This window comes from Ovis aries, chromosome 9 (genome assembly GCF_016772045.2).
Source record: "Ovis aries strain OAR_USU_Benz2616 breed Rambouillet chromosome 9, ARS-UI_Ramb_v3.0, whole genome shotgun sequence".
In the NCBI taxonomy this organism is placed as follows: Eukaryota; Metazoa; Chordata; class Mammalia; order Artiodactyla; family Bovidae; genus Ovis; species Ovis aries.
The window spans coordinates 82,526,491-82,546,682 of NC_056062.1; the positions used below are offsets into that span (position 1 = coordinate 82,526,491).

Below are 20,192 nucleotides of genomic sequence, written 5' to 3' on the forward strand. Positions count from 1 at the left end.
CACTGGAAAAACCATAGCCCTGGCTATACAGACCTTTGTCAGCAAAGTGATGTTTCTGCTTTTAAATACACTGCCTAAGTTTGTCAAAATTTTTCTTCCAAGGAGCAAGCATCTTTTAATTTCATGGCTGCAGCCACCATCTGCAGTGATTTTGGAGGCCAAAAAAATAAAGTCTGTCACGGTTTCTGCTGTTTCCCCATCTCTTTGCCATGAAGTGATGGGACGGGATGTCATGATCTTAGTTTTTTGAATGTTGAGTTTTAAGCCGACTTCTTCACTCTCCTCTTTCACTTTCATCAAGAGGCTCTTTAGTTCCTCTTCACTTTCTGCCATAAGGGTGGTGTCATCTGCATATCTGAGGTTATTGATATTTTTCATGGCAATCTTGAATCCAGCTTGTGCTTCATCCAGTCTGGCATTTCTCATGATGTACTCTGCATACAAGTTAAATAAGCAGGGTAACAATATTCAGTTTTGACACACTCCTTTCCCAAGTCACTCCTTTGAACCAGTCTGTTGTTCCATGTCTGGTTATAACTGTTGCTTCTTGACCTGCATACAGTTTTCTCAGGAGGCAGGTAAGGTATTCTGGTATTCCCATCTCTTTAAGAATTTTCCACAGTTTGTAGTGATCCACACAGTCAAAGGCCTTGGGACAGTCAATGAAACAGAAAAGTGAAAGTGAAGTCACTTAGTCGTGTCCAACTCTTTGCAACCCCACAGGCACGAGGCTCCTCCGTCCATGGGATTTTCTAGGCAAGAGTACTGGAGTGGGTTGCCTTTTCCTTCTCCATGGAACTTCCCGACCCAGGGATCGAACCCAGGTCTCCCACACTGTAGCAGAAGTAGATGTTTTTCTGGAACTCTCTTGCTTTTTCAGTGATCCAACTCACCAAGTTGCATATTAAGTACAGTCTTTATATCTCAATAATACTTCAATAAAGTGGTTTCAAAACATGTAATCAGAGACTTCCCTGGTGGTCCAGTGGCTAAGACTCCGCACTCCCAATGCCCAGGGCCCAGGTTCAATCCCTGGTTAGGGAACTAGATACTACAACTATGAGTTCATATGCTGAAGCTAAGGATTCAGCATGCTGCAACTAAAGACCAGTGCAGCCAAATAAATAAATAAACATTTTTATTTTAAAATGTAATAATTTGGAATATTATTCTTATAAAAAAGCATTCTGGCAATAGAGGAAAGCAGAATTTGATGCACATTTTCAATAATGAGGCAAAGAACTGGTGAGAAATACTGATGATGAGGATGGTGAGGTGAGGAAGTTACAAATGGCTTTCTTAACATTAATACCTGATACTATGTGGTGCTATTTCCTGAAGTAAAGATAAGTAGCAGGTTTTCAGACCTGCTAACATAGAAAGATATGTTTGTTTTAACATGTTGCATTTGAAATGCCCAGAGAGATATTTAAATATAAATAAATGTCCATTGAATTGTTGGGTTTAGAAGCTGGTAGCTCCAAAGAAGAATGCAGAAGTAAGTTAGCGAACTTGCCCAGAAAATAGAGAAGGTGGCTAAGGAAGAAACCATGAGAAACACCATCAGGGAAGGAAGGATGAATCTCTTTCTCTGTCTCTGTCACCCACATACGCTGAGAACCATCCAGAACAAGATGAAAATTCCATGTTGATTTTTTAAAATATGTTTCTAGTGTTTAACGCCACTATCATATTGGTTGCATATGGGTTAAAAAACACTGGCTCAAATTTGAGTGTGTAATCAGCAGCTTTGCTACTCATTTATCAACATTGCCTTCTAGCACAGCAACAGTACGTAGCTGCTGAATAATTCAGCAGCTGAACTGATGGTACGGTGGTTATAACATGAAAAGGCAGACCAAAGGAACATTTTTAAGCCCAACTCTATGACTCTGTAATGATGGATTGTATTTGTGCAATGCTAGGAAAAGAGCCAGAACTGCTAAGCAGCAGCTATGAGAGCACTAATCACATCAACTAGACTCCAAATCTTTATCTTCTAGATCCTTTCCTGTACCTCTGGGCAGCCATGACAGACACTACTTCACCTACACTTAATTTCCTGGTCAGTAAAAATAATAATAGTGTTGCTATTGTTAATAAATGCTAAGTCGCCTCAATAGAGTCCGGTTCTCAGCCACCCCATGGACTGTCGCCTGCCAGTCTCCTCTGTCCATGGGATTCTTCAGGTGGGAATACTGGGGTGGGTTGCCGTGCTCTCCTGCAGGGGATCCTCCTGACGGAGGGATAAAACCTGAGTCTCTTATGTTTCCTGCATCGGCAGGTGGTTCTCTACCACCAGCGCCATCTAATAGGTTATTGTGAAGAATCATTTAACCTACACAGTGCTTTTTATTGTGCTTTTAATATATGTATAATATAATTTATACATATTCTCAGTGTTTTTTTGATTGTATACTCTTCCAAGGTAATGATTATCAGCTTGGTTTTGGCTTGAAATATCCCTCCACTTTCCACATAAAGTAACTGAGGGGAAGTACACGGAAATATGGACATTTCCCTTTAATTTTTCTAAGTTAGGAGCTAGTCATTTGTTTTTGAACCTTTGATCCCTTAGGATCTTGGCCTCAAAATTCACTTAAAGAAGGCAGCAAAAATGTAGAAAAACAATTTCTCCCTATGGTACTCCTTCAGGGCTCTCATTCCTAAATTCCATCCTGTGGCCTTCCAGTCCTCAGCTTACACCATATCCTGTCTAGTCTGTGTCTCATATTGGCACATGGGATAGGGAATGGATTACAAAACACAACTGCAGAAATCCAGAAACCGAATCATTTCTACCAGTTCAGTCCTATTTAGCCTTTGCCTCTTCTCACTAAGAAGCTTCCCAGGTAGTGCAGTGGTAAAGAATCTGCCTGCCAATGCAGGAGATCCAAGAGATTTGAGTTCTATCCCTGGGGCGGAAATGGCAACCCGCTCCAGGATTCTTGCCTGGAAAATTCCCTGGACAGAGGAGTCTGTGAGCTACCATCCATGGGGTCACAGAGTCAGACATGACTGAGCACACACACTGCTCATTAAAACAATTCCTGCCATGGCCCAGTTTTATACTTGGAGTTCCATTTTAATCTTGGCCCAAAGAATTTGCTTCAAAATAATACAACAGTGGGAAAAGTGGAAAGAAATATGGATAATCTATATAATCTGGAAAAGGTCCGTTTTCATTCCAATTCCAAAGAAAGGCAATGCCAAAGAATATTCAAACTACTGAACAGTTGCAATCATTTCACAGGCCAGCAAGATTATGCTCAAATTCCTTCATGATAGGCTTCAGCAGCATGTGAACAGAGAACTTCAGATGTACAAGCTGGATTTAGAAAAGGCAGAGGAACCAAAGATCAAATTGCCAACATACAGTGGATCACGGAAAAGGAAAGGAATTTCAAAAAATCATCTATTTCTGCTTTATGGACTATGCTAAAGCCTTTGGCTATGCAGATCACAACAAACTGTGCAATATTCTTAATGAGATGGGAATGCCAGACCACATTACCTGCTTCCTGAGAAACCTGTATACAGGATGAGAAGCAACAGTTAGAACTGGACATGGTTCTAAACTGGGAAAGGATACTTCAAGGATGTATATTGTCACCCTGCTTATTTAACTTATATGCAGAGAACATAATGAAAAATGCTGGGCTGGATGAATCACAAGCTGGAATCAAGATTGCTAGGAGAAATATCAACAACCTCAGATATGCAGATGATGCCACTTTAATGGCAGAAGGTGAAGAGAACTAAAAAGCCTCTTGACGGTGAAAGAGGAGAGAAAAAGCTGGCTTAAAACTCAGCATTCAAAAAACTAAGATCATGGCATCCAATCCCATCACTTCATGGCAAATAGATGGGGAAAATGCAGAAACAGTGTCAGATTTCATTTTGGGCTCCAAAGTCAATGTGGATGGTGACTGCAGCCATGCAATTAAGACACTTGTTCCTTGGAAGAATAGCTATGACAAACCTAGACAATATTAAAAAGCAGATATCACTTTGCAGACAAAGGTCTGAATAGTCAAAGCTATGGTTTTTTCAATAGTCATGTATGGATGTGAGAGTTGGACCATAAAGAAGGCTGTGTGCCAAAGAACTGATGCTTTCAATCTGTGGTGCTGCTGGAGAAGACTCTTGAGAGTCCCTTGGACAGCAAGATCAAATCAGTCAATCCTAAAGGAGATCAACCCTGAATATTCATTGGGAGGATGGATGCTGAAGCTCCAATACTTTGGCCACCTGATGCAAAGAGCTGACACATTAGAAAAAACCCTGACACTCGGAAAGACTGAGGGAAAGAGAAGGAAGCCACAGAGGATGAGATGGTTGCATGGCCTCACTGACTCAATAGACATGTCTGAACAAACCTGGGGAGGTAATGAAGGCCAGAGAAACCTGGCATGCTGCATGCAGTTCATGGTATCACAGTCAGACACGACATAGTGACTGAACAATATAACTACATATAATCCTGTATGTAACAGACTTAACAATTGATGATATAATCCATCTATAGGCAAGATTGGCTTTGAGTTCGTAATTGTTGAAGCTGGATAGAGGCTTGGTGGCCATCATTCTATTTTTGTGTATGTTAAAAACATTTTCCCCAAAGAGCTGGGGGAAGCAGAGAGAGGAACAGAAATTATGTAACCAACTATAAACCTAAGAGACGGATTTTAAGATTTTTTTTTAAATATATACTCTCTATTCTCAATTCTTTCCCACCGGCCTTTCTTAATCTCATACCATCGCCTATGTTCTTTTTCTGCCTTAAGGGCAACTATATGAGGTACTATTTCAAGGAGGTAAATAGCTATCTCCTTAGCCTAGGCAACCTGTTTTTCTTTAAGGCAAGGAATAGCTGGGCATTAAATGCCTACCAGACATAAAGGTACAGGAACCTGGAGCAGAACCTTAGATTACCCAGAGGGCTCTGCTCCCTTTTCACACCCAAAGCTGAAGCACAAACCGGAAAGCAATTGCTTCACTCTTACAAATGATATGGGCAAGGACTGAGATTGCAAAAGTGTCCCAGGTGAACTAAACTTCACTTGATGAGTACTTAACAAGATCATGTGTGTAAAAATGTACTAGATCTTGAATCGAACTCCATAAAGAGTACATACATCAAATAACGATATGGTCAATATATGTAACTGTAAAACGGAAGTCAGGCAAGTCTTAACCTGGTTCCTAAAAAATGGATAAAATTTGGATGAGAGAATATTGGAGAACTCAGAATTAGCAGAGAAACTGGAATAAAGAAGTCTGTGGGATTCAGAAACACTAGAGTTCTAGCTTTTATTATATGGCTTTTAAGAAATGTCTTATGTGGCTCCAATAAGTTTTCAAATTATCAAGCAAACAGAGCTCTAATAATAAGATGCAAGGACTACATATTAATAACTATGACTACAGTTTTAAGAATTTTGGGATCAAAGTCTCAATGATTTATACTCTAAGGCTGGTTGTTTAATCTGTATCTGGAGTGCATTAATCATTGATAGCTTCCCCTGTGTTTCAGCAATAGAGAATCTGCCTGTAATGCAGGAAGTATGGGATATGCAGGTTCGATTCCCTGGGTCAGGAGGATCCCCTGGAAAAGGAAATGGCAACCCAATCCAGTATTCTTGCCTGGAAAATTCCATGGACAGAGAAGCCTGGCGGGCTACAGTTCATGGGGTCGCAAAGAGTCAGACACAAGAGAGCACACCTACAAATACTCACAGTAACTTAAGGAAATATCCTACCACCTCAGGAAAGACGGCTTTACCCACCACACCCTTCACCTACTACCCTTAACTCTTCTAATTACAAAACAGAATGCAAACATGGAGATTCAACAGGCAAGTTTTATTATCAAATGTAACAATTCTACAAAAATTCAGTAGTATTGTAGTATTACTGCCTATCTTAAAGTCTTTCAGAGCTCTGGGCAAACAGCATCTTAAGGCAGCCAAGTATAAAGAACTATTTTTATGATCTTAAGTGCCAGTTATCACCAATTTTCACACAACATGGTTTTTCTTATTTTTCCTACTGCAGTTAAAGGGCCATTACTGGTCAGTGAAGAGGGAATGTTTGGCTTTCCATTGAAGGTATTAATCAAAATAATGCAAAGTAAATAAAAATAGCAGCCACATGAATCTGTATGGCATTGCATTCAAGCTAAGGACATTAAGAGTAACTTAAAGGAACATGTGCACTCGGTTAATCAAATTCTGTTTTTTTCTCTTTGGAGTTACACGAGGCAGCAGTACTATCTAGCTAGTGTCTAATATTGCACTTCTGGAGCATAAACACAGCTAAACACATAGTGCTAAACACTGACAGCATCCGTACCTGTTCTCATCAATCAGTGTTTACCTCTCAGTCTAGCATGCTGACTATAACCCTAGGCTTTTTAAAAGTTTTAATTATTTGACAGTTAAGGCATTAGAGAAAAAGGATTAAGGCTATATTATATACAAGCATTCACTTTAGTTAGTATATTGCTTTCTAGAATACACTGTTCAAATATTCTCATTTGTGATATTAAAAACTATGGAATTTCTTATTAAAGTCCAAACCATCAATAATGGGAAAAGTATAGTATAAAATAATACATATGAAGCCACAGTATTCAGTTACAGTTCGAACTAGAAATTAATAACTACATATAGCTGCTTCATTTTGGTTTTATATTTTGGCCCCTAGTTCATTTTTATTACAACTGATACCCACTGAGAAAAAATTGCAACTTTTAAACTATATATGTTTTGTGATGGGTGTGCCATTTCTTCTCACTTATTCCAAGGTGTTTTAAAAATAGTTTTTTGGTGGCTTTTAACTGTAAGACATTGTGATGGCCAAGAGACTGGGAAAATAATAGCTTTATTTCTTTTTGTTAAGTCTGGGACTTACGTACTCCAAGACCTTATTTTTACTTCAGAAGAGCACGTGATTGTGCAGAAGATGGGGAGAAGAGTGGGAACACACATAAATGGAGCTTCCAGAAAAGAGTTCCTGGTGGAGATGGCAGATGTTAGTGGAGTATTTTTTTTCCCCCCAAGACTTAAAACTTAGGAAACACCTATGATGCCATACTAGCTGGTAGTAATGGAGACACCCGATTTCAAATTCACATTTTAAATGCCTGTTTGCAGTGAGCAAGGAGTCAAGCATGCTGCTTGCAATGAGAATTTGGCTTCACTGGCTCAAATTTTTCATTCCACCAAAAGATAGGGCCTTTGCCCACCGTCCAGTGATGTTTGCTGAAAATACTGCAGCCTGAGTGTAGACAAACTTCTCCTGAAGTTGCTGGAAGTTGTCTTATGTCTGAAGGTTTCAGGATCTCCATACATCTTTCAAATACTGGAAAAAAAAAAAGAACAAAAGAAAAAATTAGTCTCTCAATTTTACAATTCTTAGTCGCCATAAAAAAGACTGTCTAAAAATCTTAAAAGGATTCCAAATTTGTATTTTACAGACATAATTGGTATTTACACAGCAAATTCTCAGGGAATACACTGCTGACAAGTGAAGTTTATGTGATAACTGGCATTTCCACAATACCCTAGCCATATTATCATGCATGGGATAATGTGTGTTTTTACCTCCCCACTTAAATCCTTTGTGAGGAGACTATTCTCTCCATTCCTTATTCTGGGTCCCCAAGTTATCCAAGCATTTTAGTGATAGTGGAGGTTCAATACCATTTTTTAAATAAATCAAGCCAGTAAGACAAAAATTTAATATTAAATTCTAATGTAAGAAATTTCAAAAAAATTCAAACAAGAATATTTGTTATCAGTAAGAAGCACTGAGAGGGGACTTCTCTGGTGGTCCAGTGGTTAAGACTCCATGCTTTCAAAGCAGGGGGCACAAGTTTCATAGCTGGTGGGAGAATTAGCCACACATGCCACGTGGTGTGGCCAAAAGGAAAAAAAAAAAAAAAGCACTAAATAATGACACTGTAGCAAAAGAGTTCTATGTGTCAGTGGCCAATCTATAAAAACCACCTTTATGTGGACTATCTCATCCTTACAACCATCCTATTATATTGCCATGTCACCCCCATTTTACAGATGGGAAACCTGAGGCACAGAGCAATTAAGCCAGTAATTGGAAGATCTAGAATGTGAATGCAAATTGGTTCTTCTGTGCTATTTACTTATATCCCACACACAATCTTTAAAATGAAAACTAACTAGGCATGTGTATACTTTCACATGTAAATGAGAAACAGAAATGAAGATAGAAATATAGTTCTTCAGAGTTTAGTTCTGTTCATATGGCCAATTTGTAATTGTGGTTAATCCTAGATTTGCTTTAGAAGTAGATTCTGGGACTTCCATGGCAGTCCAGTGGCTAAGACTCTGTGCTCCCAATGCAGAGGGCCCCGGGTCTGATCCCTGGTCAGGGAACTAGGTCCCACATGCCACAACGAGGAGTTTGCACACTGCAATGAAAATCAAACTAAGAATCAGCCACAACTAAGAATCAGCATATAGCAAAAAATAAAAAATATAAAAGATTTCAAAACTGGAATACAGATTTAGATTCAGGTACTCTTAAGAATAGAGAAACTTTTGTTTCTTTGTTAGAATTCATTTTTAAATGTGGTTTTCAAAGGGACCATAATTTAGCACTTAGCTTTAAAATATTATGCATTGAAACCTGCTCCAGGACTTCCCTGGTGGATCAGATGGTAAAGCATCTGCCTACAATGCGGGAGACCCAGGTTCGATCCCTGGGTTGGGAAGATCCTCTGGAGAAGGAAATGGCAACCCACTCCAGTACTCTTGCCTGGAAAATCTCATGGACGGAGGAGCGTTGTAGGCTATAGTCCATGGGGTCGCAAAGAGTCGGACACGACTGAGTGACTTCACTTTCACTTTGGATACTAAATTTGGATAGGAAAATCTCTATCAATGACCCGACATTATTATTGCTGTCCAGTATCTATTTTGTCTATCTTTTGGCAATAGCACCTGATTTTCCTTAAATGACTGCCCTGCCCCCAGTCTCAAGGCCAGAAAGAGGCAACTTTACCACGGAGCCCAACAAGTGACCCAGATATAGCCCATTAGAGGCCTGTGTGCCCTTGGCCACAATGGTTTCAGAGATGGACTTAAAGTGAGGCCAGTGACACTGAAGCCCTGGCTTCCTCTGGACTTGGCAGTGGAAGGGCGGCAAGCCAGGATTTGCTGCGAGTTGGGCTGAGAGTGAGGAATTGGATGCAGCCAAGTTGGTCAACTATGGACCTGTCTGTTATCAGAGTCAATGAATTCTAGCTTCCTCATTGTCAGCCCAGACTACTAGTATTCCAGTAGGAAATCACTGTAGATGCTGAAAGTTATATCTTCATGTTTTGTGGAAATGTGGACAAGTTCTGAAAAAATTAAAAGCTTAACCTTCTCAGACCTGCCTTTTAATCCCCATGGTATCCAATGCAACTTTAGAATTTAGCAATGCAGCTGTAGATTCCTAGCTGTCAACAACAACAAAAAAGAAAATCTCAGACAGATAAGGAGAAAATGTTTCATATTCCCCTATAGCTGCAGAAGAGCAAACACTCTTATGCAAAGACAACTTTTAAGGTACAACTGCAAATTTGTCTTTCGTTTCTAGTAAGATCTGTGTCAAAACATATAATGCTGTATTTTGCACTAAGCTGCCATTAAAAGTTCTATGTATATTTACAAAGAATCCTTTTAAGATACCTGGTTTCACCAACTGGTGTTATGTCCTATGCAATGAACCTACACACCTTAAAAAGAAAAAAATGCCTGCAACTCTGATTACATAAGTCCCCTACATATGAACCTTCAAGTTGCGAACTTTCAAAGATGCAAATACAAGTTAGAGACCTGATGGCACTGGAAGCCCAGAGAAAGGACAAAGAGAGAAAAGAGGGAAGAAGTAAACAGAGAACTGAAGAGATTCACGACACAGGAGATGGCAGGGGATTTTGTTTATTTGAGGAGGCACCGTCAGTCTTTGAGGAACAGCGGGGGAACTTACAGCGGCTCAAGGAGTTTGCAGCAGCCATTCAGAATGCGATCCAGTGCTACTGCGTCCTCTATGACGAGAAATAACAGCTACTACCCAGATGTCGCTGGATCGTTTTTTTCAAGAGGGTAGACAGAAGCTAAGCCAGCAAAGAACCAGATCCTGGGCCATCAGCGTCAGGCGTGCGAGGGAAGGTGCAGCTTGCCCTGCGTCTCCTACTGCCGCCGGTCCTTCGGCTGCCCCACCGCCCATCCCTCCTCTGGTCAGTAGCTGCCCTCGCCTGCTCACTCCATGCCAGCCCCTGTGTGCCCGCTGCCCTACTGTACTACTGTACTTTTCAAGGCACTGTGTGTAATATGGAAAATGTTTTATTTCTCATGTTTGTTTTTTATGCATTATTTGTGTGAAAAGCATTTTAAGCTTATTATAGTACTATACTATATAGCTAATTGTGTTAGTTGGGTATCTAGGCTAACTTTGTTGGACTTAGTAACAAACTGGACTTAAAAAGTACTCTCGGAACAGAACTTGTTCGTATGTAGGGACTGTCTGTAGTTGTAATATTTCATTTCCTCCCAATAATTTTGACATCTCTTTTCTGAAAAGTATAATTCATAGGTGGGATCTTTGATTAGGACAGAAGAACAGTTTCTTCTTCCTTTAAGATAAAATAAAACCCGTAACTCAAATTCTTTAATCAAAGAAAGGCTGTTAGTCAGTTAAGTCAAAAGAATCAATATTTATTTGTCATTCTGGCCCATTTTTATAATCCTAGTTGGAGGAGGAAGAGAGAAGTTTTGTCCAATTTTCAAAGCTGCTCTTTTTTATTCAAAAAATATCTTGAATTTGGGGGGCAGAAACTAAAATATTAGCCACTATGTTGATCGAAAAGAAAACTTTTATTCAATCTACAAAGTAATCCAAACTATACACTTAAGAGACCAAGAATAAAAAAATACCCTTCAGGACTTCCTGGAGGCCCCGTGGTTAAGAATTCACCAGCTAAAGCAGGAGACGCAGGTTCGATCCCTGCTGCAGAAGATCGTACACGCTGCAGGGCGACTAAACCCATGTGCCACAGCTACTGCCCGCCAGCCCCTAGTGCTGCATCTGCCACTGCCACTGCTGAAGCCCGAGGACACGGAGCCTGTGCTCAGCACAAGGGAAGCCACCGAAATGCGGAGTCTGGAAAGTAGCCTCTAATCACTGCAACCAGAGAAAGCCCGAGTACAGCAATAAAGACCCAGTGCAGCCAAAAAAAGAGAAAAAAACACACCTATTCAAATGAGAGCTACATCGAGATTTTTGTTGTTGTTTTCCATGAAACTTAGGTGCTATGACAATACCAGGCTTAATGCATTACAAGAGCTTCCAAAAATACCTTGTAAACAGACAAAACGTTTCACACACACACACACACACACACACAAGGAAACCAGAAGCACTTAATCTTGGACTTTCCAGCTTTCAGAACCCTGTGAGAGAGTAAATGTTTGTCGTTTATAAGCCAGCCAAATCCACAGAATTGTGTTAAGACAGCCTGAATGGATGAAGCCATTTACCAAGAGATCAAAATTGATATCATCAGGGAGGTCACCTGGGTACAACACAACAGATAATACATATCATGAAACTTCATGAGACGGGATCTTCACTTCCATATACTCTTTCTTAACACCTACTACCCCAGTCGAACCACAAGAAAAAAACAAATCCAACTAAAGGACAGCCCACAAGACTTCAAGAACAGTGTAAAGCAGAATTGTCAAGGTCAAGAAAACAACCTAAGACTGAGACACTAACACAGGCCAGAGGACACCAAGGAGACAAACCAACTAAATGTGAAATCTTAGACTGGATCCTGGAATAGAAAAAGGACATTAACGAAAACACTAGTAAAATCGGAATAAGTCTGGAATGTAGAGAGTCGTCTAACCCTGTAATGATTATTGTATTCAGAACAACAAAATAGGTACTTGTATACAGAAAGAACCTTAGTTTGTGTAACTTTATACTCATTAATCCACCTAATTCTTAACACCCAAAAATGTTACATATGTAGAAGTTATTTTTTTCCCCAATTTTTACAGAGAAAGGAACTGTTCCCTCAAAAGAATTATCTTCTCCTTATGTATGCAAAATATAGTTGTAAACACAGTTAGGAAGCACCTGTTGACAAATTTAAATTTATGAGCTGACCCTGCCCTTTGAGATCCTGAGTATAAGGCTTGGAGCTCACAGTGAAAGTTGAGGCGACAAGAACTCTGGCCATGTGAGGAGGCATTTTTCCAGCCAGTCATCACAACCTCCTTCTCTGAAGTGCCCCTTGGGCATCTTTTTTTTTTTTAATTTTTTAAATTTTAATATCTTTAATTCTTACATGTGTTCCCAAACATGAACCCCCCTCCCACCTCCCTCCCCATAACATCTCTCTGGGTCATCCCCATGCACCAGCCCCAAGCATGCTGCATCCTGCGTCAGACATAGACTGGCGATTCAATTCTTACATGATAGTATACATGTTAGAATGTCATTCTCCCAAATCATCCCACCCTCTCCCTCTCCCTCTGAGTCCAAAAGTCCGTTATACACATCTGTGTCTCTTTCCCTGTCTTGCATACAGGGTCATCATTGCCATCTTCCTAAATTCCATATATATGTGTTAGTATACTGTATTGGTGTTTTTCTTTCTGGCTTACTTCACTCTGTATAATCGGCTCCAGTTTCATCCATCTCATCAGAACTGATTCAAATGAATTCTTTTTTACGGCTGAGTAATAATCCATTGTGTATATGTACCACAGCTTTCTTATCCACTCATCTGCTGATGGACATCTAGGTTGTTTCCATGTCCTGGCTATTATAAACAGTGCTGCGATGAACATTGGGGTACATGTGTCTCTTTCAATTCTGGTTTCCTCGGTGTGTATGCCCAAATGAAGCAATTGACAAACAACTAATCTCAAAAATATACAAGCAACTTATGCAGCTCAATTCCAGAAAAATAAACGACCCAATCAAAAAATGGGCCAAAGAACTAAATAGACATTTCTCCAAAGAAGACATACAGATGGCTAACAAACACATGAAAAGATGCTCAACATCACTCATTATTAGAGAAATGCAAATCAAAACCACAATGAGGTACCACTTCACACCAGTCAGAATGGCTGCGATCCAAAAATCTGCAAGCAATAAATGCTGGAGAGGGTGTGGAGAAAAGGGAACCCTCCTACACTGTTGGTGGGAATGCAAACTAGTACAGCCACTATGGAGAACAGTGTGGAGATTCCTTAAAAAATTGCAAATAGAACTACCTTATGACCCAGCAATCCCACTGCTGGGCATACACACTTTGGGCATCTTTAATAGCCTGTGAGCTGTCCTTAGGGGTTTCTTATGACCAAAAAAGCAAGCATTATCTTTTAGGGGGCAGTCTGGGCTTCCCTGGTGGCTCAGAGGGTAAAGCGTCTGCCTGCAATACGGGAGACCCGCGTTCGATCCCTGGGTCGGGAAGATCACCTGGAGAAGGAAATGGCAACCCACTCCCGTATTCTTGCATGGAGAATCCCATGGACAGAGGAGCCTGGTAGGCTACAGCTCATGGGGTCGCAAACAGTCAGACACGACTGAGCGACTTCACTTTTACTTTCTGCAAATATAGGCTCCTTTGAGGGGACAAGGCTACAGGAAAAGACAGAGTGTGACTTTACCAGACCTCACCATGGGCTTTGGTTACCTTTATCTGATTCTATAACGAGCAGTGACATTGTTCTTTCAGTGAATTTTTACACAACATATTAGTTTCCTGCGGCTACTGTAACAAATTACTACAAACTGACTTAAAACAAGGGGAAATTTATTCTTAACAATTCTGGAGGCCAGAGGTCAGAAATGAAGGTGTCAGCCAGGCCGCACACCCTCCAGAGGGTAGGGTGCAGGAAAAACATCTCCTTTTGGCCTCTTCCCAGTTTTGGCGGCTACAGGTGTCCCTTGCCTGACTGCGATCTCTGGTAGTTATACCTCCACCTCCTCTCTCATGTGTCTACCTGACCTCTGTCTGTCTCTTTCCTATAATCCCGCTTAGGGTCCACCCAGGTAATCCAAAATAAACTCCTCCTCTCGAGATCCTTAATTTACACCTTTTGGTAGGTAAGGCAAAAGACACGGGTTCCAGGAATCAGGATGTAGACATTCTGGGTCACTATTAGTTCAACGCAAACACTTACTGCTGTGCTCTCATTTGCCCAAAGGAAAGAGCACCAAGAGTGAAGCTGGAAACTACGGGTCTTAGATCAGCTTGGTCACTAGTTGTATGACTTGTAAAAATTGTCTAATCCCTCTGGATTTCATCTCCTCTGACAAATGGAGCCAAGGTACATGTCCTGAGGCCTCACAGGGCTGTGTTGAAACTCCAATGAGACTGCAGATATAAAAGTGCTCTCAGAGCACATGCCACTCTATTGGCGTCAAAGATGACTAATGCTAATGAATTTAATATGCATGTGGATGAGGAGAAAAATATGCAAATATACAGTCACAGCCAAAGGTTACAGGGAAAGAAACAGGTTCAAAATTCCTAGAGGGCATATAAAAAAAGAACTTAAAAAGAATCATTCACTGTAGCTATTTCTAGATGGTGGGATGATTACTGATTTCCTTGAAACTGTCTATATGTTTCAAATTCTTTACAAGGAGCACAAATACTTTTATGATCCTTACATCCCAAGGTTGTTGATATAATTAAATGAGATAACTTATGCCAAGTATTTCATACAGTATTCCATGTGAGCTTTTAAAACTCCTCAATATAAAGGCAGATTAATCTGATGTTAAATGCAAAAGCCTGGATTTTAACAAAGGACCTGGTTTGTTATCCTACCATGACCCTAAATATACAAACTTTAGGATAGAATTAGCGGTACTGAGTAACGGTCATAGTCAATTTAGGACATTTCAAAATGTCGCACTTCTAGTCAGTTTTTTTCTGGTCGTGAGGCTTCTGGGATCTAGCTCCCTGATCAGGGATCGAACTCAGGTCCTGGCAGTGAAATTGCCGAGTCCTAACCATTAGATGACCAGAGAAATCCTCAATTCTAGTCATTTCTTATTCAAAACATGTATTTTGTGCACAGTGTGCTTGTCAAGTTCATAGGCAGCATCAGGGAGATGAGCAAAGAACACCTGAAGTGCTCTCATCATCATGTACTAGAAAATGCACAGTGGACTGGTCTGTGGACTGGAAAATTCTCCATGGATGTGGGCCCTTTGATAGCATCTTGAAACCCCACTGAAAATGGCAGAGAATCAACACTTCCAATCCAGAACTGGGGCTTCTACAACTTCAGAATGATAGACTAAGACCCCCAACTGTCATCTTCTCAAACACAATACTGCAATGACAACATTTTTCTCTAATTTAGAATCCATGTGATTCAAGCCCACATAGTCCTTGGCCATGAAAACGGTTACCAAATGACATGCCAAAAAAACAATTTCAGCAACCCAATTAAAAAAAAAAAAAAAGAAATAAGCCACACCAATTCCTGACCATGTCCTTCCTTATAACTAGCTCTTTTGAGGAGATTCACACACAATGTTAATATTTTTTAAGGGAAGGTTAATTTAACTTATATGCAGAGTACATCATGAGAAACGCTGGGCTGGAAGAAACACAAGCTGGAATCGAGATTGCCGGAAGAAATATCAATAACCTCAGATATGCAGATGACACCACCCTTATGGTAGAAAGTGAAGGGGAACTAAAAGCCTCTTGATGAAAGTGAAAGAGGAGAATAAAAAAGTTGGCTTAAAGCTCTACTTCAGAAAACTAAGATCATGGCATCTAGTCCCATCACTTCACGGCAAACAGATGGGGAAACAGTGTCAGACTTTATTTTTCGGGGCTCCAAAATCACTGCAGATGGTGATTGCAGCCATGAAATTAAAAGACCCTTACTCCTTGGAAGGAAAGTTATGACCAACCTAGATAGCATATTGAAAAGCAGAGACATTACTTTGCCAACAAAGGTCCATCTAGTCAAGGCTATGGTTTTTCCAGTGATCATGTATGGATGTGACAGCTGGACTGTGAAGAAAGCTGAGCGCTGAAGAATTGATGCTTTTGAACTGTGGTGTTGGAGAAGACTCTTGAGAGTCCCTTGGACTGCAAGAAGATCCAACCAGTCCATTCTAAAGGAGATCAGTCCTGGGTATTCATTGAAAGGACTGATGCTGAAGCTGAAACTCCAATACTTTGGCCACCTGATGAGAAGAGTTGACTCACTGGAAAAGACCTTGATGCTGGGAGGGATTGGGGGCAGGAGGAGAAGGGGACGACAGAGGATGAGATGCCTGGATGGCATCACCGACTCGATGCACATGAGTCTGAGTGAACTCTGGGAGTTGGTGTGGACAGGAAGGCCTGGTGCGCTGTGATTCATGGGGTTGCAAAGAGTCGGACACAACTGAGCTGAACTGAATTAGCAGGGAGAAAAAATTATTCAAAAAGCTATCAGAATCCTTTTCCTCTAGGTTTAGTTTTAGAAGAGGAGGAAGACATGCAACAAAAACCTTACAATCATTTTGGAATGAGGCATACTTAAAAAGTATATCCAGATGAACTTTAAAAAACATTAGGCTAAGTGAAATAAGTCAGCCACGAAAGAATAAATACTGTGTTTTTCCATTTATAAGGTAACTACAATAGTCAAATGCACAGAAACATAAAAGAATAATGGTTTCCAGGGGGCTAGGCAAAGAGGGATAGGAGACTGTGTTTAATGTTATTTAGAGTTTCAGCATAAGAAGGTAAAATGTTCAGGAGCTAGACTTTGTAAACAATGTGGATGTACTTAATGCCATGAACTGTACACTTAAAAAATGACTAAAATCGTATTATGTTATATATTATTTTATCACAACTTTAGAAAAGAGAAACTAGGAAAAAAAGGTATAACCAACTTAATAGAGTTATCATATGACTCAGTGTTTCTATTCCTAAATATACACCCAAAATAATTTAAAATATTCAAATATTTGTGCATAATTATTCATATTAGCACTATTTACAGTACCCAGAAGGTGGAAACAGCCCATAAGCCCATCAATAGATATATGGGGGGAAAAAAAAATCTCATATAGCCATACAATGGAATATTCATTTCAGCCACTCAGTCGTGTCTGACTTTTTGTGATCTCATGGATTGCTGCACGCCAGGCTTCCCTGTCCATCACCAACTCCTGGAGTTCACTCAAACTCATGTCCATCGAGCCAGAATATTAATTCTGACTTGATAAACGGAATATTAATCAGTCACAAAAAAGGAATAAAGTACTAATACATACTATAACATGGATAAACCTCAAAAACATGTGAAATGAAGTAGATGGGTTGCCTGGGTCTATTGGGAGGGAAAACTGGGAGCTATTGCTTAATGGGTATGGGATTTTCTTTCAGAGCTGATAAAAGTGTTTTGGAACTAGACAGAAATAGTGGTCACACAATATTGCAAATATACTAAATATCATTTAACTGTATACTTTAAAATAATTTCCAAATGGAAGTTTTCCCGTACGCCAAAATAACATACAACCGCTTCCATATATATCGCTTAGATACTAAGATGACAATCTTAATTTCAGTCTCCATTTCTTCCAAAATTTCTGTCATTTCTTATATCACATAAAGGGAAGAGAAGTCCCACCTGACTTAAAAAACATCGAGATTCTTGATCTCTCTTTGTTAGGCCCTTTATATAATTTAACTTCCACAGCATGGAGCCTTACCTTCTTTTCTGAGGATGATCTAACTGCTGGGGCCCTTAAATACAAACCCATTCTTTGGATAGAGTCCTGGCCTGGTCACTTGTGTGTACAAGTCCATCCTCGGTTGCATACTAAAAATGCAAGTTAAAACAAACAGGATCAAAAGATGGACAAACAATCACTACAGATGGTTAGTATTTCAACTGAATAGTTCTACCAACTGAATTACATACAGGACGTTAAAACCATAGGAAACAAGTTAACGCTGACACAAGCCATATAAGTAACTGTGAATCTCAAATCGTTTCTTACTTAACATGTCTAAATACCATAAAAATCTCTTCTAAGCGGGAAGTTAGATGAACATGCAGATAGAAAAAGAACAGTGTACCACAACATTACCAAACAACTCAGATCTTGTTAACAATACAGTTTCCATGGCACCACGAGCATTAGCTGTATTTGTAGTATCAATCTAGTTCTCTCAGCAGCGCAGCAAGTTAAGAGCAGTGAGCGACCCAAAGAGATAATCACTAAAGTCAGTACTTGGAGGAGAAAAGAAAATTAGCACTATTGAAAATGCAAAGCCACTGACAGCAAAGCTTAATGCCAAGAGCAAATGAAAAAGTTAAAGGACTAATATAAGGACACCTAAGAGCCCATTTCAGAGTAAGAGGTCCATCAACCAAAATAAAGACAAAGATTTACTTCCACGACCAGAATGACGTCCTCATCAGTAAAGTTTTAGTTTTGCCTTCATATTTTCAATTCTCATTCTATTAATTTCATTTATCAAAATGGGCCTCACTCAGGTTAATTTACAAAAATGCAGATTTGATAGCAGAACCTATATCCTGCATCTTGCTTTAGAATCACAATTCTTCTCTTTTTGTAAATCAGCCCTTTCCAGCCCCTTCAACCCCAAATCAAATAAGGAAAAATTAAGTGGGAATAGTTTTATAGAAAGAATTTTGCTGAGGAAAGGGGAACCAAAGATCTAAAAATTAAAAGTAACATTTATAAAAATGACATATGCCATTATAATATATATATATGTATGTTTTAAAAGACAGAATCAGAAACCATAAAGAGATTTCATTCACTCATTCAAACAATTATTACCAAGGATTTGGTATTATTACCTACATAATTATTACCTACATAAATAAATTATGTAATTATGTAGGATAAATTTTAACCCAGAAATCAAATGAAAACCTCCCAATAAGTAAGCAACAGCAATAAAGGCCCCATATATAAAGATAGACATAAAGATTACACTTCAGAACAATTTTTTTAAAAAAGTCATCCACTGATTTTTTTATCTTGTGACAAAGCCATATCTAAAAGAATCTAGAGCTTCATGGTTAGTGGCCATTACTAAAACAACTGAGAACAGGCAAAAAGAAATAAGAAGGCAAGGACTCTTAAAGACAGCAGAAAGTAAAATTTTATGTAAGAGTGACATGAAACTAGGTTATATACAAAAGATTTTGAATGTATGCATTTTAACTACCTTAGAACTATTCAGGAATAATTCGATATGCTGAATTAGATAACTGAGGTTCCCATGTAATCCTAATTTATCTACCCAGTTCATAAATTCCAAGCACTTCAGAAATGAAGGCAAATGCCTTGAGACAAAATAGTTTGGCAGAATCTTTTTGCTTCTGATTATACTAGGTCTGCTCCAACACTAAATAATTCCCTAGAGGCTACTAGAAGATAAAATAACGTCAATCTGTAGTAGTTTATCTTAATTTTGAAGCCTGTAAATCTTTCAGCCATAAATCTAGAAATAACTGCTATTATGTGTTTGTGGTTTGATAAATACCCATTAGAAGAGCAGTTTTGTATACTCTCATACAGTTTGTATGCATGACCACTTAACGCTATTCAGTTTGAATGTAATAAAAATTAATTCGTCAAAACAACTGGAAAATCATGGGAGAAAACACAAAACTCAAATGTATTCTCCATGTGATTTTATCTTTTCAATAGCCATTGGTAAAATTCTCTCTTCGTAATCTAGTGAATCAGATATGAAGTCTGGGAAGTAACTTTTTACCATTCTTAAGGATTCCAACAGGTAGGGAAGAAGCAAAGTATCTGCTGATCTCTGAAAAACAGCTATGTCTGCAAAGAATGTGCTAAGCCAAGCAGTAACAAAACATAACTTTTGTCCAATTTCATTCAGCCTTTCACTATCAGACGTAGATTTTCTTCAATTGTCAAAAAATATCCCATGCTGGTAAGTTGGTAGGTTTGGGGCATCCCCACTGACATTGCTTTAGCTGAGCGCCACAATCCTCCACGATTTATGGATTTGTTGTTGTTCAGTCGCCAAGTCATGTCCAACTCTTTGCGACTCCATGGTTCATGGACACCAACCTTGTAAACCTATTCTAAGAGTGCCAGTG

General features: G+C 39.4%; 1 protein-coding gene across 7 annotated transcripts in view; it reads right to left on the minus strand.

Moving 5' to 3' along the window:
- Nucleotides 1-5,846: 5,846 nt before the first annotated feature.
- The window catches only part of ESRP1 (epithelial splicing regulatory protein 1), a 60,815-nt gene continuing 46,469 nt past the window's right edge, over nt 5,847-20,192 (minus strand). For 4 of the 7 annotated variants that reach the window (XM_027973219.3, XM_027973218.3, XM_027973220.3 and 1 more), the window contains 2 exons: nt 17,794-17,903; nt 7,254-7,365 (listed from right to left, as the gene is read on the minus strand). In XM_027973219.3, the coding sequence (XP_027829020.1) occupies nt 17,829-17,903 (75 nt within the window). In that variant the 3' untranslated portion in view covers nt 7,254-7,365; nt 17,794-17,828. Of the gene's footprint in view, nt 7,366-17,793; nt 17,904-20,192 lie in introns of all 7 variants that reach the window. The other 3 variants (XM_060393944.1, XM_060393943.1, XM_027973221.3) reach the window with 1 other exon arrangement.